This window comes from Scyliorhinus torazame, unplaced genomic scaffold (genome assembly GCF_047496885.1).
Source record: "Scyliorhinus torazame isolate Kashiwa2021f unplaced genomic scaffold, sScyTor2.1 scaffold_1524, whole genome shotgun sequence".
NCBI lineage: Eukaryota > Metazoa > Chordata > Chondrichthyes > Carcharhiniformes > Scyliorhinidae > Scyliorhinus > Scyliorhinus torazame.
Genome location: NW_027309251.1, coordinates 21228 through 44203, shown reverse-complemented (window position 1 = coordinate 44203; position 22976 = coordinate 21228). Strand labels below are relative to the sequence as shown.

General features: G+C 51.5%; 1 protein-coding gene across 1 annotated transcript in view; it reads left to right on the top strand.

The window, feature by feature from the left end:
* Positions 1–840: 840 nt before the first annotated feature.
* LOC140407375 (autophagy-related protein 2 homolog A-like) overlaps positions 841–22976 on the top strand; it is a gene marked incomplete at its 3' end in the record, with an annotated part of 40124 nt that continues 17988 nt past the window's right edge. Inside the window, exons 1-3 of the mRNA XM_072494921.1 lie at positions 841–1117; positions 11779–11938; positions 18475–18573. Of these exons, the coding sequence (XP_072351022.1) occupies positions 11783–11938; positions 18475–18573 (255 nt within the window). The remainder of the gene's footprint in view (positions 1118–11778; positions 11939–18474; positions 18574–22976) is intronic.

The following is a 22976-nucleotide window of genomic DNA, read 5'->3' as shown; positions in this document are numbered from 1 at the left end:
AATTAGTTTGGGATTGATACAGGGCTATGGGGAGAGAGCAGGGCAGTGGATTAGTTTGGGGATTGATACAGGGCTATGGGGAGAGAGCGGGGCAGTGGAATTAGTTTGGGATTGATACAGGGCTATGGGGAGAGAGCGGGGCAGTGGGATTAGTTGGGGATTGATACAGGGCTATGGGGGGAGAGCGTGGCAGTGGGAATAGTTTGGGATTGATACAGGGCTATGGGGAGAGAGCGGGGCAGTGGAATTAGTTTGGGATTGATACAGGGCTATGGGGAGAGAGCGGGGCAGTGGGATTAGTTTGGGATTGATACAGGGCTATGGGGAGAGAGCGGGGCAGTGGGATTAGTTTGGGATTGATACAGGGCTATGGGGAGAGAGCGGGGCAGTGGGATTAGTTTGGGATTGATACAGGGCTGTGGGGAGAGAGCGGGGCAGTGGGAATAGTTTGGGATTGATACAGGGCTATGGGGAGAGTGGGGCAGTGGGATTAGTTTGGGATTGATACAGGCCTATGGGGAGAGAGCGGGGCAGTGGGATTAGTTTGGGATTGATACAGGGCTGTGGGGAGAGAGCGGGGCAGTGGGATCAGTTTGGGCTGTATCAGTGACTGCTATAGAACACAATGGTCTGAAACCGGTGTGGTTTGATGTGAAACGGAACTGTTTGATCCACAGATAATTTGTGGGGTGGGTTGTATAAAATGTGTCGGAAAAGCAGGAAATGGACGTGCAGCGCAGGCTGATCCTCGTTGGTCCCGATGGACGGGTGTTGGCGAGGGTGTGTTCAGGGTTGCCCCGCGCCTGTTTAAACCTCTGGAATGTTCTCCTGACCAGGGAAGGCTCAGGCGCCCCCCTCGCTGGACACTGTGAAGGCCGAGCTGCTGCTGAGGCTGACCGTCGGCGGGTTGACCATCACGCTGCTGCACCTGGACCCGCTGCTTGGCCAGCCCCCCGAGGCGCCCGACGCCCCCCCCGCCAACTGGGAGCCTCTTCCAAAGGGCCGCCCGCCAGTACTTTGCGGAGCTGGCCTACTTCAAGGACGGCATCTTCGGAGGGCGTGATTTTGACCACCTGAGGGGCCAGTTTGAGAAGGCCTGCCCCCACAACAACTTGAGGTAGGTGTCGGGGCGGCCCTGCTTCTCGCAGATGGCGCGTTTGCAAGAGAGGACCCACATTGACCAGGCTCCCTGAAGGCAGGTTAATAGGGTGGGGGGAATGGGGTCGTGAGCTGCATGTATACAAGAGGTTAATGTATCGACATAACAGTTAAGTAATCACTAGATGGCAGCACTAGAGATGGGTATAAAAGACAGACTCAAGCCAAGTTCCCGCCTCTTCGTGTGTGCCTAGTGACCAGAGGTAGAGAGAGAGCTAGCTCGGAGTGCAGGTGTAGTTAATTCTTACTCAATCTTGTTTATTTAATATCTAGTATAGGTGCTGGAGCGAGAACAAATTCACAGTTTGTGTTAACGTTACTCAATAAATTACTTGCTTTAATTGGAAGGCTACGAGTGTTAATCAACATCGAGTGAAAGATCATCTTGGTAAGAAGCAAATGAGTAACATGAGGGGGTAGCACAGTGGTTAGCACAGTTGCTTCACAGCTCCAGGGTCCCGGGTTCGATTCCCGGCTTGGGTCATTGTCCGTGCGGAGTCTGCACGTTCTCCCCGTGTGTGCGTGGGTTTCCTCCGGGTGCTCCGGTTTCCTCCCACAGTCCAAAGAACAAAGAAATGTACAGCACAGGAACAGGCCCTTCGGCCCTCCAAGCCCGTGCCGACCATGCTGCCCCTCTAAACTACAATCTTCTACACTTCCTGGGTCCGTATCCCTCTATTCCCATCCTATTCATGTATTTGTCAAGATGCCCCTTAAATGTCACTATCGTCCCTGCTTCCACCACCTCCTCCAGCAGCGAGTTCCAGGCACCCACTACCCTCTGTGTAAAAAAACTTGCCTCGTATATCTACTCTAAACCTTGCCCCTCTCACCTTAAACCTATGCCCCCTAGTAATTGACCCCTCTATCCTGGGAAAAGCCTCTGACTATCCACTCTGTCTATGCCCCTCATAATTTTGTAGACCTCTATCAGGTCGCCCCTCAACCTCTGTCGTTCCAGTGAGAACAAACCAAGTTTATTCAACTGCTCCTCATAGCTAATGCCCTCCATACCAGGCAACATCCTGGTAAATCTCTTCTGCACCCTCTCTAAAGCCTCCACATCCTTCTGGTAGTGTGGCGACCAGAATTGAACACTATACTCCAAGTGTGGCCTAACTAAGGTTCTACACAGCTGCAACATGACTTGCCAATTCTTGTACTCGATGCCCCGGCCAATGAAGGCAAGCATGCCATATGCCTTCTTGATTACCTTCTCCACCTGTGTTGCCCCTTTCAGTGACCTGTGGACCTGTACACCTAGATCTCTCTGACTGTCAATACTCTTGAGGGTTCCACCATTCACTGTATGTTCCCTACCTGCAAAGATGTGCGGGTTAGGTGGATTGGGCGTGCTAAATTGCCCCGAGTGTCCATAAAACGGCTAAGTGGGAGTTGGGTTACGGGGGTAGGGTAGAGACGTAGGCTTGAGTAGGTGCGCTTTGTAAGGGCTGGTGCAGACTCGATAGGTCGAATGGCCTCCTTCTGCACTGTAAATTTTATGAACTCGCCTTTATTCATCGAGGCAAAGATTATAAAAGCAGGGAGGTCGTGTTGGAGTCGTGTAGAACTTTGGTGAGGCCACAGCTGGAGTACTGTGTGCAGTTCTCGTCGCCACATTATCAGAAGGATGTGACTGCACTGGAGGGGGGTGCAGAGGGGATTCACCAGGATGGTGCCTGGGATGGAACGTTGAAGTTATGAAGAGAGGTTGGATAGACTTGGGTTGTTTTCTCTGGAGAAGAGAAGACTGAGGGACGACCTGATCGAGGTGGACAAGATTATGAGGGGCGTGGGCGGGGTGATTAGGGAGCAGCTGTCCCCCTTAGTTGAAGGGCCAGTCACGAGGGGTGCACAGGTTCAAGGTGAGGGGCGGGAGGTTTAAGGGGGGATTTGAGGAAAAACCTTGTTACCCAGAGGGGCACTGCCTGGTCCTTTAAAAAGGTAAAGGGGGCTGGTTTAGCACAGTGGGTTAACCAGCTGGCTTGTAATGGCGAACAAAGCCAGCAGCACGGTTCAATTGCCGTCCCAGCCTCCCCGAACAGGCGCCGGAATGTGGCGACGAGGGGCTTTTCACAGTAACTTCATTGAAGCCTACTTGTGACGAGCTATTTTTATTAAGTACCTGGAGGAGCGCCTGACACGACTGAACATTGAAAACTCTGGGCCAAGTGCTGGCCAACATGGTGAGGTGGGCAGGCGAGCACTTCGGTGCAGACCCGAAGGGCTTCCTCTGCGCCGCGTGATTCATGATTCTGATTCCTTACCAACCACCAGTGACTACTCTAGTACTGTGTCCGGAAATAGGCACACGGTCACCATGCCCCATTCTCCCCCTCACTCCCCACACCCTTTAATATCCCACCCAGTCTAATCCCACTCTCCCCCTCACTCCCCGCACCCTTTAATATCCCACCCAGTCTAATCCCACTCTCCCCCTCACTCCCCGCACCCTTTAATATCCCACCCAGTCTAATCCCACTCTCCCCCTCACTCCCCGCACCCTTTAATATCCCACCCAGTCTAATCCCACTCTCCCCCTCACTCCCCGCACCCTTTAATATCCCACCCAGTCTAATCCCACTCTCCCCTCTCTCCCCGCACCCTTTAATATCCCACCCAGTCTAATCCCACTCTCCCCCTCACTCCCCACATCCTTTAATATCCCACCCAGTCTAATCCCACTCTCCCCCTCACTCCCCGCACCCTTTAATATCCCACCCAGTCTAATCCCACTCTCCCCCTCACTCCCCGCACCCTTTAATATCCCACCCAGTCTAACCCCACTCTCCCCCTCACTCCCCGCACCCTTTAATATCCCACCCAGTCTAACCCCACTCTTCCCTTTATGTGAGAAATATGAGAATGACTAGAGCGAGGGTAGGTCCGATCAAGGACAATAGCGGGAGATTGTGTATTGAGTCTGAAGAGATAGGAGAGGTCTTGAATGAGTACTTTTCTTCTGTATTTACAAATGAGAGGGGCGATATTATTGGAGAGGACAGTGTGAAACAGATTGGTAAGCTCGAGGAAATACTTGTTAGGAAGGAAGATGTGTTGGGCATTTTGAAAAACTTGAGGATAGACAAGTCCCCCGGGCCTGACGGGATATATCCAAGGATTCTATGGGAAGCAAGAGATGAAATTGCAGAGCTGTTGGCAATTATCTTTTCGTCCTCACTGTCAACAGGGGTGGTACCAGGGGATTGGAGAGTGGCGAATGTCATGCCCCTGTTCAAAAAAGGAACTAGGGATAACCCTGGGAATTACAGGCCAGTTAGTCTTACTTCGGTGGTAGGCAAAGTAATGGAAAGGGTACTGAAGGATAGGATTTCTGAGCATCTGGAAAGACACTGCTTGATTAGGGATAGTCAGCACGGATTTGTGAGGGGTAGGTCTTGCCTTACAAATCTTATTGAATTCTTTGAGGAGGTGACCAAGCATGTGGATGAAGGTAAAGCAGTGGATGTAGTGTACATGGATTTTAGTAAGGCATTTGATAAAGTTCCCCATGGTAGGCTTCTGCACAAAGTAAGGAGGCATGGGATAGTGGGAAATTTGGCCAGTTGGATAACGAACTGGCTAACCGATAGAAGTCAGAGAGTGGTGGTGGATGGCAAATATTCAGCCTGGATTCCAGTTACCAGTGGCGTACCGCAGGGATCAGTTCTGGGTCCTCTGCTGTTTGTGATTTTCATTCATGACTTGGATGAGGGAGTTGAAGGGTGGGTCAGTAATTTTGCAGACGATACGAAGATTGGTGGAGTTGTGGATAGTAAGGAGGGCTGTTGTCGGCTGCAAAGAGACATAGATAGGATGCAGAGCTGGGCTGAGAAGTGGCAGATGGAGTTTAACCCTGAAAAGTGTGAGGTTGTCCATTTTGGAAGGACAAATATGAATGCGGAATACAGGGTTAACGGTAGAGTTCTTGGCATTATGGAGGAGCAGAGAGACCTTGGGTCTATGTTCATACATCTTTGAAAGTTGCCACTCAAGTGGATAGAGCTGTGAAGAAGGCCTATGGTGTGCTTGCGTTCATTAACAGAGGGATTGAATTTAAGAGCCGTGAGGTGATGATGCAGCTGTACAAAACTTTGGTAAGGCCACATTTGGAGTACTGTGTACAGTTCTGGTCGCCTCATTTTAGGAAGGATGTGGAAGCTCTGGAAAAGGTGCAAAGAAGATTTACCAGGATGTTGCCTGGAATGGAGAGTAGGTCTTACGAGGAAAGGTTGAGGGTGCTAGGCCTTTTCTCATTAGAGCGGAGAAGGATGAGGGGCGACTTGATAGAGGTTTATAAGATGATCAGGGGAATAGATAGAGTAGACAGTCAGAGACTTTTTCCCCAGGTGGAACACACCATTACAAGGGGACATAAATTTAAGGTGAAAGGTGGAAGATATAGGAGGGATATCAGAGGTAGGTTCTTTACCCAGAGAGTAGTGGGGGCATGGAATGCACTGCCTGTGGAAGTAGTTGAGTCGGAAACATTAGGGACCTTCAAGCAGCTGTTGGATAGGTACATGGATTACGGGAAAATGATATAGTGGAGATTTATTTGTTCTTAAGGGCAGCACGGTAGCATTGTGGATAGCACAATTGCTTCACAGATTCATGGTCCCAGGTTCGATTCCGGCTTGGGTCATTGTCTGTGCGGAGTCTGCACGTCCTCCCCGTGTCTGCGTGGGTTTCCTCCGGGTGCTCCAGTTTCCTCCCACAGTCCAAAGATGTGCGGGTTAGGTGAATTGGCTAATGATAAATTGCCCTTAGTGTCCAAATTGCCGTTGGTGTTGGGTGGAGGTGTTGAGTTTGGGTAGGGTGCTCTTTCCAAGAGCTGGTGCAGACTCAAAGGGCCGAATGGCCTCCTTCTGCACTGTAAATTCAATGATAATCTACGATTAATCTAGGACAAAGGTTCGGCACAACATCGTGGCCGAAGGGCCTGTTCTGTGCTGTATTTTCTATGTTCTATGTTCCCCCCCCCTCACTCCCCCGCAACCTTTAATATCCCACTCAGTCTAATCCCACTCTCCCCCTCACTCCCCACACCCTTTAATATCCCACCCAGTCTAATCCCACTCTCCCCCTCACTCCCCACACCCTTTAATATCCCACCCAGTCTAATCCCACTCTCCCCCTCACTCCCCGCACCCTTTAATATCCCACCCAGTCTAATCCCACTCTCCCCCTCACTCCCGCACCCTTTAATATCCCACCCAGTCTAATCCCACTCTCCCCTCACTCCCCACACCCTTTAATATCCCACCCAGTCTAATCCCACTCTGCCCTCACTCCCCACACCCTTTAATATCCCACCCAGTCTAACCCCACTCTTCCCCCCCACCCTCACTCCCCGCACCCTTTAATACCCCACCCAGTCTAATCCCACTCTCCCCCTCACTCCCCGCACCCTTTAATACCCCACCCAGTCTAATCCCACTCTCCCCCTCACTCCCCGCACCCTTTAATATCCCACCCAGTCTAATCCCACTCTCCCCCTCACTCCCCGCACCCTTTAATATCCCACCCAGTCTAATCCCACTCTCCCCTCTCTCCCCGCACCCTTTAATATCCCACACAGTGTAATCCCACTCTCCCCTCACTCCCCACACCCTTTAATATCCCACCCAGTCTAATCCCACTCTCCCCTCACTCCCCGCAACCTTTAATATCCCATCCAGTCTAATCCCACTCTTCCCCTCACTCCCCGCACCCTTTAATATACCACCCAGTCTAATCCCACTCTCCCCCTCACTCCCCGCACCCTTTAATATCCCACCCAGTCTAATCCCACTCTCCCCCTCACTCCCCGCACCCTTTAATATCCCACCCAGTCTAATCCCACTCTCCCCCTCACTCCCCGCACCCTTTAATATCCCACCCAGTCTAATCCCACTCCCCCCTCACTCCCTGTACCGTTTCATATCCCACCCAGTCTAATCCCACTCTCCCCCTCACTCCCCGCACCCTTTAATATCCCACCCAGTCTAATCCCACTCTCCCTCTCACTCCCCGCACCCTTTAATATCCCACCCAGTCTAATCCCACTCTCCCCCTCACTCCCCACACCCTTTAATATCCCACCTAGTCTAATCCCACTCTCCCCCCTCACTCCCCGCACCCTTTAATATCCCACCCAGTCTAATCCCACTCTGCCCTCACTCCCCACACCCTTTAATATCCCACCCAGTCTAATCCCACTCTCCCCCTCACTCCCCGCACCCTTTAATATCCCAACCAGTCTAATCCCACTCCCCCCCCCCCCCTCACTCCCCGCACCCTTTAATATCCCACCCAGTCTAATCCCACTCCCCCCTCACTCCCCGCACCCTTTAATATCCCACCCAGTCTAATCCCACTCTCCCCCTCACTAACGCACCCTTTAATATCCCACCCAGTCTAATCCCACTCTCCCCCTCACTAACGCACCCTTTAATATCCCACTCAGTCTAATCCCACTCTCCCGCTCACTCCCCGCACCCTTTAATATCCCTCCCAGTCTAATCCCACTCTCCCCCTCACTCCCCGCACCCTTTAATATCCCACCCAGTATAACCCCACTCTCCCCCCTCACTCCCTGTACCGTTTCATATCCCACCCAGTCTAATCCCACTCCCTCCCTCACTCCCCGCACCCTTTAATATCCCACCCAGTCTAACCGCACTCTCCCCCTCACTCCCCACTCCCTTTAATATCCCACCCAGTCTAATACCACTCTCCCCCTCACTCCCCGCACCCTTTAATATCTCACCCAGTCTAATCCCTCACTCCCCCTCACTCCCCGCACCCTTTAATATCCCGCCCAGTCTAACCCCACTCTCCCCCCTCACTCCCCGCACCCTTTAATATCCCACCCAGTCTAATCCCACTCTCCCCCTCACTCCCCGCACCCTTTCATATTCCACCCAGTCTAATCCCACTCTCCCCGTCACTCCCCGCACCCTTTAATATCCCACCCAGTCGAATCCCACTCTCCCCTCACTCCCCACACCCTTTAATATCCCACCCAGTCTAATCCCACTCTCCCCTCACCCTTTAATATCCCACCCAGTCTAATCCCACTCCCCCCTCACTCCCCACACCCTTTAATATCCCACCCATTCTAATCCCACTCTCCCCTCACTCCCCACACCCTTTAATATCCCACCCAGTCTAATCCCACTCTCCCCTCACTCCCCGCACCCTTTAATATCCCACCCAGTCTAATCCCACTCCCCCCCCCCCTCACTCCCTGTACCGTTTCATAACCCACCCAGTCTAATCGCACACTCCCCCTCACTAACGCACCCTTTAATATCCCACCAGTCTAATCCCACTCTCCCCTCACTCCCCGCACCCTTTAATATCCCACCCAGTCTAATCCCACTCTCCCCCCTCACTCCCCGCACCCTTTAATATCCCACCAGTCTAATCCCACCCCCCCCTCACTCCCTGTACCGTTTCATATCCCACCCAGTCTAATCCCACTCTCTCCCTCACTCCCCTCACCCTTTAATTTCCCACCCAGTCTAATCCCACTCTCCCCCTCACTCCCCACACCCTTTAATATCCCACCCAGTCTAATCCCATTCTCCCCCTCACTCCCCACACCCTTTAATATCCCACCCAGTCTAATCCCACTCTCCCCCTCACTCCCCCCACCCTTTAATATCCCACCCAGTCTAATCCCACTCTCCCCCTCACTCCCCACACCCTTTAATATCCCACCCAGTCTAATCCCACTCTCCCCGTCACTCCCCGCACCCTTTAATGTCCCACCCAGTCTAATCCCACTCTCCCCCTCACTCCCCGCACCCTTTAATATCCCACCCAGTCTAATCCCACTCTTCCCCCTCACTCCCCGCACCCTTTAATATCCCACCCAGTCTAATCCCACTCTCCCCCTCACTCCCCACACCCTTTAATATCCCACCCAGTCTAATTCCACTCTCCCCCTCACTCCCCGCACCCTTTAATATCCCACCCAGTCTAATCCCACTCTGCCCCTCAGTCCCCACACCCTTTAATACCCCACCCAGTCTAATACCACTCTCCCCCCTCACTCCCCGCACCCTTTAATACCCCACCCAGTCTAATCCCACTCTCCCCTCACTCACCACACCCTTTAATATCCCACCCAGTCTAATCCCACTCTGCCCCTCACTCCCCGCAACCTTTAATATCCCACCCAGTCTAATCCCACTCTCCCCCTCACCCCCCGCACCCTTTAATATCCCACCCAGTCTAATCCCACTCTCCCCCTCACTCCCCGCATCCTTTAATATCCCACCCAGTCTAATCCCACTCTCCCCCTCACTCCCCGCACCCTTTAATATCCCACCCAGTCTAATCCCTCACTCCCCGCACCCAATAACATCCCAGCTCTGTCCCCTCCAGCCAGCCTCCCCTCCGGCTAACTTCACTTCTTGCCATCTCATTATTGTCTGACTGACCCCTGCAGGCCACTGTACCTGTATACTGAGGGCCAGAAAACCCAGACAGCTCAGGAGGAGGTCATTCGTCCCATCGAGTCTGCACCGACCCTCCGAAAGAGCATCTGCCCCATCCCCGTAACCCCTACCTAACCTGCACATCTTTGGACTGTGGGAGGAAACCGGAGCGCCCGGAGGAAACCCACGCAGACACGGGGGAGAACGTGCAGACTCCGCACAGACAGTGACCCAAGGCCGGGAATCGAGCCTGGGACCCTGGTGCTGCGAGGCGGCGGTGCTAACCGCTGTGCCTCCGTACCGCCCTATTGTCCTTAAAAGCTTATTCTCAGGACCTGGGCACCGCTGGCAAGGCTGGCATTTATTGCCCATCGTTGCCCCGAGGCGGGGCTGTTGGGGTATGGGCTGCCTCTGTACGGGGGGGCTCCTGAGGTCCCTACCAAAGGGCGGGTGTGATACGAACCACATTGCTGTGGGATTGGGGTGAGGATGGTCGAGCTCCCTCTCTGCAGGACAGTACTGTACTTCGAACCTCCATGTTTGAGGTGGGGCACCTTCCCTGTCAGTCGAGTAGCTAGCTGAGAAAGGACGGGCCTGCCTGCAGATCCATCATGCGTAATAATTCACTGCCCCCCGGGCGGAATTGAGGGGCGAGTCAGCAGGCTGAACAACTCTGGCACGCCAACGTCAGTGTGGTTCACCAACAAAATGTTTAAATTGACGGCTTGTCAGACTGTTTGACCTCCAGTCCGACAACCCTTCAATTTAAACATTCCCATCCTTGTTTTCCAATCCCTCCATGTCTTACCCTCCCCCTCCCCCTCCCCGTAATCTCCTCCAGCCCTACAACTAAAGGGATTAAGGGTTACGTTGAGTGGGCGGGTAGAACATAGGACATACAGTGCAGCAGGAAGCCATTCGGCCCATCGAGTCTGCACCGATCCACTTAAGCCCTCACTTCAACCATATCCCCTGAACCCAATAACCCCATCTAACCTTTTTGGAAACTAAGGGCAATTTATCACGGCCAATCCACCTAACCTGCACATCTTTGGACTGTGGGAGGAAACCGGAGCCCCCGGAGGAAACCCACGCACACACGGGGAGGATGTGCAGACTCCGCACAGACAGTGACCCAGCGGGGAATCGAACCTGGGACCCTGGCGCTGTGAAGCCACAATGCTAACCACTGTGCTACCGTGCTGCCCTGCGGTAAGTGGAGCTGAATCCACAAAAAGATCAGCCGTGATCGCATTGAATGGAGGCGGAGCAGGCTCGGGGGGGGGGGGGGGGGCAGATGGCCGACTCCTGCTCCTTGTTCTAATGTTCTTGTGTAACCCTCGAAGAGATCTGCCCTCCTCCGATTCGGGCCTCTCGCACATTCTCCCAATTCTTTTTTTTTTTCCCCAATTAAGGGGCAATTTAGCGCTGGCCAATCTGCCTAACCCTGCACAACTTTGGGTTGTGGGGGCGAAACCCACGCAGACACGGGGAGAATGTGCAAACTCCACACGGACAGTGACCCAGAGCCGGGATCGAACCTGGGACCTCGGCGCTGTGATGCAGCAGTGCTAACCACTGCGGCGCCACCGTGCCGCCCCCTACCCCGATTTTAATCGCTGCAGCTTTGCCACCCGGACCTGCGCCCCTATGCTCTGAAAATCCTCCCATAAATCTCCCTACCTCTCGCGCTTTCCCTTATGCTCTCTCGCTCTCGCGCTTTCTCTCGCTCTCGTTTTCTCCCTCACTCTCTCTTGCTCTTCTCGCTCTTTCCTGCTCCCTCATTCTCTCTCTCGTTCTCTCGCTCTCTCTCCCCCTCCCTCTCTCTCGCTCTCCTTTTAGAGTCGTTTACGGCTCGAGCGAGGCCATTCGTTCCATTGAATCCAAGCCCACTCTCCGTACAGCAACCCTCACAGTCTCACGGCCCCCTACTCGCCCCTGCTCTATCCTCACATTTCGGCTTGTTTATTTCCCCCATGCGCCCAACCAGCTTCCATTTGACGCTCCTTAAAACTTCTCTTTTAACTTTTGGTCACCTCGCCCACTATCTCCTTGTGTGGGCCAAAAGTTTGCTCTGGTGCAATACCATGTTGACCTCCTCTTCTGCCCCAAAGGCTCAATGTAAATGCAAAGCTGTTGTTTGTTTGGAGGGCGTCCGCATCTCAGCGGTTCATGTTGTCGCTTTCCCCAGGCTCATGGGCGGTGCTGTGCAGATGACGTGCGAGCAGAAAGCGGGAGGAGGGGCGCAGTTGCTGAGCGCGGACGTGTGCTTCGGCACGCTGGAAATCCTGGAGTGTCTGTGGAACCCGGCGGGACCCGGGGCCGAGCGGCGGGTGGCCGAGTACACGGAGGTAAGTGGCGACCCCCCCCCCCCCTCCCCACAGCATTCAGTAAGTTACCCTCTTGGCCTCTCACCAACTCCCAAGGTGTAACCGTGACGTATCGCCGCTCTATTGACAGCCACTGGTTTGTACAGCACTTGACCTTTGCTGAAAAGAGACGTGTCGTCGAAGCTTTTCGTCCCTCACTCATCAGGACAAATACAGGAATGCCAAATTTCGAATGCTTTTCACAACAATTTATACGACTGGAGGAAAGGGAGCGGATTGGTTGGCAAGTCCGGTTTGGGTAGCACGGTGGTTAGCACAATTGCTTCACAGCTCCAGGGTCCCAGGTTCGATTCCCAGCTTGGTTCACTGTCTGTGCGGAGTCCGCACGTTCTCCCGGTGCGTGCGTGAGTTTCCTCCGGGTGCTCCGGTTTCCTCCCACAGTCCAAAGATGTGCAGGTTAGGTGGATTGGCCGTGATAAATTGCCCTTAGTGTTGGGTCGGGTTACTGGGTTATGGGGATAGGGTGGAGGTATGGGCTTGGGTAGGGTGCTCTTTCAAAGAGCCAGTGCAGACCCGATGGGCCGAATGGCCTCCTTCTGCACTGTAAATTCTATGAAGTCGACTCTGATTGGTCGTTGCCATGGAGAAAGAAACGGGGGGAACAATGAGCTTCCCAAGTCCCCAGGAATCTCAAAAAAAAAAGGCGAAGGGCTTGAGCAGATACCTATTGTTTGCAGAGAACAGGTCCCTGGTTATGAATGTACGTCACTTCAAGCAAATGTAAATGGGCCACCTTGCGAGCTCAGCTGATTATCTTAAATTGGTTGTCAGTGTGGTTATTAACTCACTTGGGTTAGCACTGCTGCCTCACGGCACCGAGGATGTTCGACATTTTAGTTGCTGTGATCTGAAGAGTCTAACGTTCTGTTCCTTTTTCACCAACACACATTTATTTCCTTCCAACAGGCATTGCACAAAACTCTAACTGCACATCACCTGACCGAGGCCACCCGAAGCCCCTTTACATATCAGTGTCAATTAATGGATACTTAACATAAATGAGACAACTAATTACAATGTCTCTTAACCCATTACTTAACAGTCTCCCCTTCCTTGGAGAGAAAAAAATAATTAGGGGAAAACAAAATTTCAAGAAACGCAAACACGCACATGATTCCCCCCCTTTTTTTTTGTTTGGACGAGAAAGAAAAAAAAAGTCACAGAAACAAGCGCCCTTCATTAACAATATCCAAAAGTTTCTGTGAACTCTCCCCTCTTTTCGTAAAACAGTCTGACAGTGGATAGCTACTGTCGACTCATTTAATTTTTGTTATTTCCCCTCTGTCCAACATCTGCTTCAAACTTGCGACCTCTTTTCATTGACAGTTTTTGTAGAGTGCACATTTTTTCCACAGGGATTTATTGTCAATGTGACAGTCAATAAGTATATTACACAAATCACTTAATCCCAAAATTTCAGTCAATATCTGACTTATATAAAAGGCCATATCCACCGCCTCTACAAGGCTTAACATCTCAGCAGCCCAAGTGCTTTTTACCACACTCCTTATTTTCTTTGTTTCCCACACAAGCGGGCAACATTTACCATTGTTCCCCAAAAGGAAAATTATAAAACCTCCTGCGCTTGAAACCCCATCACACAAATTTGCGTAGGACGCGTCACTATAAACTATGAGTTTCAAGTGCCTAACGTCACCTAAAACCGGGAACTTCAAAACACACTCCTGCATTTTTAGTTTGGCCAACGCTTTATTTGCTCTTATTATGTCTTCCACTTTGGGATCATTCATTTTTGTACTCAACTCTAAGACATCAAAACTCACGTCCGGTCTAGTCTGTCTACCTAACCACTTCAGTTGCCCAATTAAACTTCGCAGTTGCTCTTTTTCTATCTTTGAAACCATTGCGTCTTTTTGTGAAACTCAGCCACGACTAATTGCTTTTGGGCTGATGCTTTCCAAATAAGATTGCTGATGTAAAGTTGCCCCTAACTTAGTCTGTCCAATTTCCAGTCCAATATATTTAAATGCACCTGACTTCCAACCCTGAATTCTTTCCTCAAACCAGAGATTACAATAGCTTCAAAATCACGAGTCCCACCCCACAAAAAATCATCGACATGCATCGTAAAGATGCCAGAAAGATTTCCTTTATAGTGCCAGTAAAACGTTGCAGGATCTGCTTTCAACTGGCAACAACCTAACTTTAACAAAACTGACCTCACCGAAAAATACCAGACTCCAGATGCATCATTTAATCCATATACACATTTGTTCAACTTTCGGAGTACCCCTTCTGTGTTAGCTGCTTCTTTAGGAGGACGGAGAAAAATGTCTCTCTGGAGCTGATGCCCCTGCAAAAAGACAGCTTTTATATCTATAGATTTGCATTCCCATGCCGTTGTGGCTAATAGAGCCAAGAAGATCTTTAATATAACCTTTCCTGCCGGAGGTGAATCTAATCTTAAATCCTGATCTTCTAAGTTTTCTTCAAATCCCCTTGCCACAAGCCTGGCCTTTGCCTTATAAGTTCCATCCGGAAGAACCTTTTCCGTGCAAATCCATCTGTGGGATAGAGCTCTTTGTCCCCTGTGTATACTTCTGTGTATACCCCAAATTCACTCCAACTATGCAATTCTTGCTGTTTAGCATCTTTGATAACTTTTTCATCTAATTTATTGGAAGCCACCAAAATCTCATGTGCATGTAGGCTTCTACTCCTATTAGTATTCGTAGTCTTACTCATGTTCCGAGATATTGATAAACTACGTCCCCTCTCCCGCCTGGTATCTCATTCTGTACTGCTACTGCTTGATCTTTCCCTTCTGCTGTGGGATGTCCTTTTAATAGTTCTCGACCTTTTCCTGCGGACCTGTTCACTATCCAATGTACTATCTGAACTGGCACTGCGTTTCTGTGCCCTCCATTTTTGAACTTTGTTTTCCCAATCCATTGTCTTGACTCCTTCCCCTGAATGCTGTACATTCAACCAATGTTTATACTTTCCAGTGGCCTTCCCTGCTCTACTAATAAAATTGCATCCTACGATTGACTAGACCCTTCAGGCAAGTATGTCACTTTTGTACCAACTTTTCGCAGTTGCCCTTTCGGAAAAATGGCCTGTTCTAATTCATCAGAAGTGTTGTGTTCCTCCACAGAAACCCTGTCTATATCAGTTAACTGGTCCTCATAGTTCTGTAACACATGCGTACCAGATGACTCTGGTTCCTCGTCATGTCTATCCGCTCTGTCTAAATTTGAAAATTTGTAATCTGTACCCATTATCCTTGATGAATGGACCCTAACAGTTTGATTACCATGTTGCAAAATAATTGTTTTGCCATCTATGCCTATGATCTTCCCTGGGCCTTTCCATTCATTAGAATTGTCTCTCTTATCGTATACCATGCCTCCTTGCTGAAAAACGGCATCTGATGGCCGTACGTTATGTCTTAAAGTTCTGCGAATTCTTTCAGAGACTTCTGCTTCCAAAAAAGCTTTTCTACTGCTATGTAATGCATTTAAATGTTCAGCAAAACCAGAGCTAATTGTAGTCCCCTCCCAAGCTGGAGGCTGGTCATCCAAAATGGACGGAATTTTAGGATTTCTACCAAACACTAATTGATAAGGACTACAGCCCCCAACCACCTGCAATGAATTCTTTGCATGTACCGTCCATGCTAAAGCTAAATTTAGCCTGCAATTTGGTCAATCTGCCAAAATTTTCCGAAGCATGTCATCAATGACAGCATGATTTCTTTCACAGACACCATTGCTAAATGGGCTTTCTGCAGCCGTATTCATAACTCTGATATTCACGTTTTCACACATATCCCTAAACTCATCATGAGCAAATTCTCCCCCATTGTCCGTAAGGAATTTTGCCGGTGGACTCATTCCTGTCCCTATCCATTTTTCCACGATTTGATCCAGAATTACTCTCTTTTCTTTACTTCATACAATCGTTGATTGACTAAATCTGGTTGCTAAATCTACAAAATGCAAAATAAATATATGATTTGCTTTATCCCAGATCTTAAGGTCCGTGGCCACAATGTCGTTAAAATCCCTGGCCAAAGGTAGGGTTACTATCGGTCGTGCTGGTGTCCTTCTGTACTTCCGACAAACTTCACAGCGGTCACTAACTTGTTCTATCAGTTTAGTATAGTCGGCATCCCTTACCCCTGCATCCTTTAATACATTTTTCAGCCTCCGAGGAGACGGATATGCAAATTGCCTATGCAGTTTTAATACCACAAGCTTTTTATCAGCTAAAGTCCCATTTTCAACTGCCAATAACACATCCTTAACCACTCTACTTGAAATATTATTTGGCAGTAATGGAATACAATAGTGTCCCGACTGTGTAAATTGTAAGTCCACCGTCTTTCCAAAAACTGTTGCCTTATCCTGTTCCATATCCAATTTCATGTGTGCTTTCTTCATCAACGGTCTGCTCAGAAGCAAAGGTATCTCACTTGATACAACATCCGTGCTAATTAAATGATTCACTCCAGCAATATTGCAAGGGATCACCACTCTTTTCAGCGACTTCAGAGTATTATCATCCCCAAACCTGAAACTTGTGGAACTTTCAAATTCCTTAACCTTGTTACGACTTTCAGCATTCAAGGAGTCCAGATAACATTTTACCCAGTCAATTCCACACACAGTAGATGTGCAGCCACTGTCCAAAACAGCACAGTTGAAGGATTCTGCAACCAACACCCTCATTACCGCCGTAAAACTGCTTGTCAATAGGACAATGCCTTCTTTCTGGTCACTATCTTTTTCCTCTTCTGACTCTTCCGTGTCATGTGTCGCTTCAAACACTCTATCATAACGTGTTGGACAGTTGAAAGCATAATGGTATTGAGAGTCACATCGAAAACATCGATTTATCATGCCCCGTGCATTTCTGGGGTTCATCTTCCTATTGTAGGTTCTAACTGGGTTTCCGTCTTCATAATTTCCTTGTCTCGGTCTCCTTCTATAGTCTTGAGCCCAGTTCGTAGCCATATGATTTCGCCATCCTGTTACTAGTGTATCTTCCATATTCTGCCTTATTGCAGGCTGACCTATTTGGGTCATCAGAGCCATCAGAATCGAATGTTTCCCCAGAAACTTTTGTAAAGCTTTTGTCATCTGTTCGAATAAGGTATCCTTATCAGTAAACTGAACTCCTGTCAAAACCAGGAGCCTATCCATGTTGCTCACTCTAGCACAGTCAAGTAATTTAAAGGCCAATACAGACTGTGGAAATTCCAGGTTGTGTTTCTGCAGCCTTTTATATAGTCTGCCAAATTCCATTATATAGTCTTCCATGGAGATATTCTCCATTTTCCAGAACTTATCAAAATCCGACCATGCTTCATATGCACTTAACAAGTCATCTTTCTTATATATCTTATCCATATGATGTAATAAAGTCTCCAGACCTCCTTCTGAGTCTAACTCTTCCAATTCCAGCTCAGAAAGCACTTTGTTTCGGATTTTACTGCCATATGGTAGAGAAAGAGCCAATGCCATACCTTGTTTTCTCTTTCCGAAAGCAGTTACCTTAGTCCACATAACTACTGCACTTCTCCATTGGTCGTACGATTCCCTTTCAGAAAATAAGGGAGGATAGTCATATCCAGCCATCTTTATCCTCGGTTCAGCCATATATCCCTTTTTTTCTTTTCTCACTCACTCCTTGGTTTGATCAGGAAAACTTGTATCTTTCAACCCTTCACATTTACACAGCAACCACCCTCTGCTGCCAATTGTTCGACGTTTTAGTTGCTGTGATATGAAGAGTCGACAGTTCTGTTCCTTGTTCACCAACACACATTTATTTCATTCCAACAGGCATTGCACAAAACTCTTAACTACACATCACCTGACAGAGGCCACCCGAAGCCCCTTTACATATCAGTGTCAATTAATGGATACTTAACATAAATGAGACAACTAATTGCAATGTCTCTTAACCCATTACTGAACCGAGGAAAATGAACACTCGGGGTTGTTCAGTAAGTGCTGCCGAATTCTGGGATCACACCTAAGCAGTCGACGTTTTATTTTGGGTTGACTTCATGTATCATCGGTGACGTAAGCTCAGCCTGACAAAAGTATCAACCGTTAACGAGCTGCCTTGTCACAATCCTCTTTCCAGCCAAGCGGATTGATTCTCCAGCGGGTAATCCGCCCCCGCCCTCAGTTCATCCTCCACAGCATCATCGCTGCTATCCCCACGCGCTGGTTTGGCCTTGTGTGCCTCCCTTCCCCCCCCCCTTCACCCCAGGCTCACAGTTTCCGCCGGCAACCCTCCAGAGTTCACTATTCACCAATGGCGTCGTGGTAGGCTAGTCGACCATGGAAGCATCGCAAATGGAGTCTGATTTCCTCCCCTCGCCGTTGACATCCGACACGACGGCGACTCACAGGTGGCCCGTGAGCTCTGCTCTGCGCCCACGTCTGTCCGGCGGCATGCCTCTTTTGACCTCCCCTCCTGACCACCCCCCCTTTCGTTTTTTTTTGTCTCCCCTCATCCAGCTGCTGATGTTCAGGGAGGCGTCCCCCTTGGCTTGTGGGCCCAGAGCGGGCCCCTGTGCCCAGTTTCATTACAGAGCGACTCGGAGGACGACCGGCAAGGTACAGTCAAAACAAACTATCTGGGTGAGGGATCCGTGATCTAACTTTAAGAAAACTTGGGAATTATGTCGCAACTTTAATCACCTCAGACATTCCGAAGCACTTTCCAGTCACCCTCTGACAGTGCGGCACACCCTCAGTACTGACCCTCTGACAGTGCGGCACTCCCTCAGTACTGACCCTCTGACAGTGCAGCACTCCCTCAGCACTGACTCTCTGACAGTGCGGCACTCCCTCAGTACTGCCCCTCTGACAGTGCGGCACTCCCTCAGTACTGACCCTCTGACAGTGCAGCACACACTCAGTACTGACCCTCTGACAGTGCAGCACTCCCTCAGTACTGACCCTCTGACAGTGCAGCATTCCCTCAGTACTGACCTTCTGACAGTGCGGCACTCCCTCAGTACTGACCCCCTGACAGTGCGGCGCTCCCTCAGTACTGACCCTCTGACAGTGCAGCACTCCCTCAGCACTGACTCTCTGGGCACTCCCTCAGTACTGACCCTCTGACAGTGCAGCACTCCCTCAGTACTGACCCTCCGACAGTGCAGCACTCCCTCAGTACTGACCCTCTGACAGTGCAGCACTCCCTCAGTACTGACCCTCTGACAGTGCGGCACTCCCTCAGTACTGACCCTCTGACAGTGCAGCACTCCCTCAGTACTGACCCTCTGACAGTGCAGCTCTCCCTCAGTACTGACCCTCTGACAGTGCGGCGCTCCCTCAATACTGACCCTCTGACAGTGCGGCACTCCCTCAGTACTGACTCTCTGACAGTGCGGCACTCCCTCAGTACTGACCCTCTGACAGTGCAGCACTCCCTCAATACTGACCCTCTGACAGTGCAGCACTCCCTCAGTACTGACTCTCTGACAGTGCGGCACTCCCTCAGTACTGACCCTCTGACAGTGCAGCACTCCCTCAGTACTGACCCTCTGACAGTGCGGCACTCCCTCAGTACTGACCCTCTGACAGTGCAGCACTCCCTCAGTACTGACCCTCCGACAGTGCAGCACTCCCTCAGTACTGACCCTCTGACAGTGCAGCACTCCCTCAGTACTGACCCTCTGACAGTGCGGCACTCCCTCAGTACTGACCCTCTGACAGTGCAGCACTCCCTCAGTACTGACCCTCTGACAGTGCAGCTCTCCCTCAGTACTGACCCTCTGACAGTGCGGCGCTCCCTCAATACTGACCCTCTGACAGTGCGGCACTCCCTCAGTACTGACCCTCTGACAGTGCGGCACTCACTCAGTACTGACCCTCTGACAGTGCAGCACTCCCTCAGTACTGACTCTCTGACAGTGCGGCACTCCCTCAGTACTGACCCTCTGACAGTGCGGCACTCACTCAGTACTGACCCTCTGACAGTGTGGCACTCCCTCAGTACTGACTCTCTGACAGTGCAGCACTCCCTCAGTACTGACCCTCTGACAGCGCAGCACTCCCTCAGTACTGACCCTCTGACAGTGCGGCGCTCCCTCAATACTGACCCTCTGACAGTGCGGCACTCACTCAGTACTGACCCTCTGACAGTGCGGCACTCACTCAGTACTGACCCTCTGACAGTGCAGCACTCCCTCAGTACTGACTCTCTGACAGTGCGGCACTCCCTCAGTACTGACCCTCTGACAGTGCGGCACTCACTCAGTACTGACCCTCTGACAGTGTGGCACTCCCTCAGTACTGACTCTCTGACAGTGCAGCACTCCCTCAGTATCGACCCTCTTACATTGCAGCACTCCCTCAGTACTGACCCTCTGACAGTGCAGCACTCCCTCAGTACTGACCCTCTGACAGTGCAGCACTCCCTCAGTACTGACCCTCCGACCGTGCAGCGCTCCCTCAGTACTGACCCTCCAACAGTGCAGCACTCCCTCAGTACTGACTCTCTGACAGTGCAGCACTCGCTCGGTACTGACCCTCCGACAGTGCAGCACTCCCTCAGTACTGACTCTCTGACAGTGCAGCACTCCCTCAGTACTGACCCTCCGACAGTGCAGCACTCCCTCAGTACTGACCCTCCGACAGTGCGGCACTCCCTCAGTACTGACTCTCCGACAGTGCAGCACTCCCTCAGTACTGACCCTCTGACAGTGCAGCACTCCCTCAGTATCGATCCTCTTACAGTGCAGCGCTTCCTCAGTACTGACCCTCTGACAGTGCGGCACTCCCTCAGTACCGACCCTCTGACAGTGCAGCACTCCCTCAGTACTGACCCTCTGACAGTGCAGCACTCCCTCAGTACTGACCCTCTGACAGTGCAGCACTCCCTCAGTACTGACCCTCTGACAGTGCAGCACTCCCTCAGTACTGACCCTCTGACAGTGCAGCACTCCCTCAGTACTGACCTTCTGACAGTGCAGACCTCCCTCAGTACTGACCCTCTGACAGTGCAGCACTCCCTCAGTACTGACCTTCTGACAGTGCAGCACTCCCTCAGTACTGACCCTCTGACAGTGCAGCACTCCCTCAGTACTGACCCTCTGACAGTGCCACACTCCCTCAGTACTGACCCTCTGACAGTGCCACACTCCCTCAGTACTGACCCTCTGACAGTGGGGCACTCCCTCAGTACTGACCCTTCGACATTGCAGCACTCCCTCAGTACTGACCCTCTGACAGTGCAGCACTCCCTCAGTACTGACCCTCTGACAGTGCCACACTCCCTCAGTACTGACCCTCTGACAGTGGAGCACTCCCTCAGTACTGACCCTTCGACATTGCAGCACTCCCTCAGTACTGACCCTCGTGACAGTGCAGCACTCCCTCAGTACTGACCCTCTGACAGTGCGGCACTCCCTCAGTACTGACCCTCCGACAGTGCAGCACTCCCTCAGCACTGACCCTCTGACAGTGCAGCACTCCCTCAGTGCTGACCCTCCGACAATGCGGCACTCCCTCAGTACTGACTCTCCGACAGTGCAGCACTCCCTCAGTACTGACCCTCCGACAGTGCAGCACTCCCTCAGTATCGACCCTCTTACAGTGCAGCGCTCCCTCAGTACTGACCCTCTGACAGTGCGGCACTCCCTCAGTACTGACCCTCTGACAATGCGGCACTCACTCAGTACTGACCCTCTGACAGGGTGGCACTCCCTCAGTACTGACTCTCTGACAGTGCAGCACTCCCTCAGTATCGACCCTCTTACATTGCAGCACTCCCTCAGTACTGACCCTCTGACAGTGCAGCACTCCCTCAGTACTGACCCTCTGACAGTGCAGCACTCCCTCAGTATCGACCCTCTTACAGTGCCGCGCTCCCTCAGTACTGACCCTCCGACAGTGCAGCACTCCCTCAGTACTGACCCTCTGACAGTGCGGCACTCCCTCAGTACTGACCCTCTGACAGTGCGGCACTCCCTCAGTACTGACCCTCTGACAGTGCGGCACTCCCTCAGTACTGACCCTCCGACAGTGCGGCACTCCCTCAGTACTGACTCTCCGACAGTGCAGCACTCCCTCAGTACTGACCCTCCGACAGTGCAGCGCTCCCTCAGTATCGACCCTCTTACAGTGCAGCGCTCCCTCAGTACTGACACTCTGACAGTGCGGCACTCCCTCAGTACTGACCTTCTGACAGTGCAGCACTCCCTCAGTACTGACCCTCTGACAGTGCAGCGCTCCCTAAGTACTGAGCCTCTGACAGTGCAGCACTCCCTCAGTACTGACCTTCTGACAGTGCAGCACTCCCTCAGTACTGACCCTCTGACAGTGCAGCACTCCCTCAGTACTGACCCTCTGACAGTGCAGCACTCCCTCAGTACTGACCCTCTGACAGTGCAGCACTCCCTCAGTACTGACCCTCTGACAGTGCAGCACTCCCTCAGCACTGACCTTCTGACAGTGCAGCACTCCCTCAGTACTGACCCTCCGACAGTGCGGCACTCCCTCAGTACTGACCCTCCGACACTGCGGCACTCCCTCAGTACTGACCCTCCGACACTGCGGCACTCCCTCAGTACCGACCCTCTTACAGTGCAGCGCTCCCTCAGTATCGACCCTCTGACAGTGCGGTGCTCCCTCAGTACTGACCCTTTGACAGTGCAGCACTCCCTCAGTACTGACCCTCTGACAACGCGGCACTCGTTCAGTACTGAGCCTCTGACAGTGCAGCACTCCCTCAGTACTGACTCTCTGACAGTGCGGCACTCCCTCAGTACTGACCCTCTGACAGTGCGGCACTCACTCAGTACTGACCCTCTGACAGTGTGGCACTCCCTCAGTACTGACTCTCTGACAGTGCAGCACTCCCTCAGTATCGACCCTCTTACATTGCAGCACTCCCTCAGTACTGACCCTCTGACAGTGCAGCACTCCCTCAGTACTGACCCTCTGACAGTGCAGCACTCCCTCAGTACTGACCCTCCGACCGTGCAGCGCTCCCTCAGTACTGACCCTCC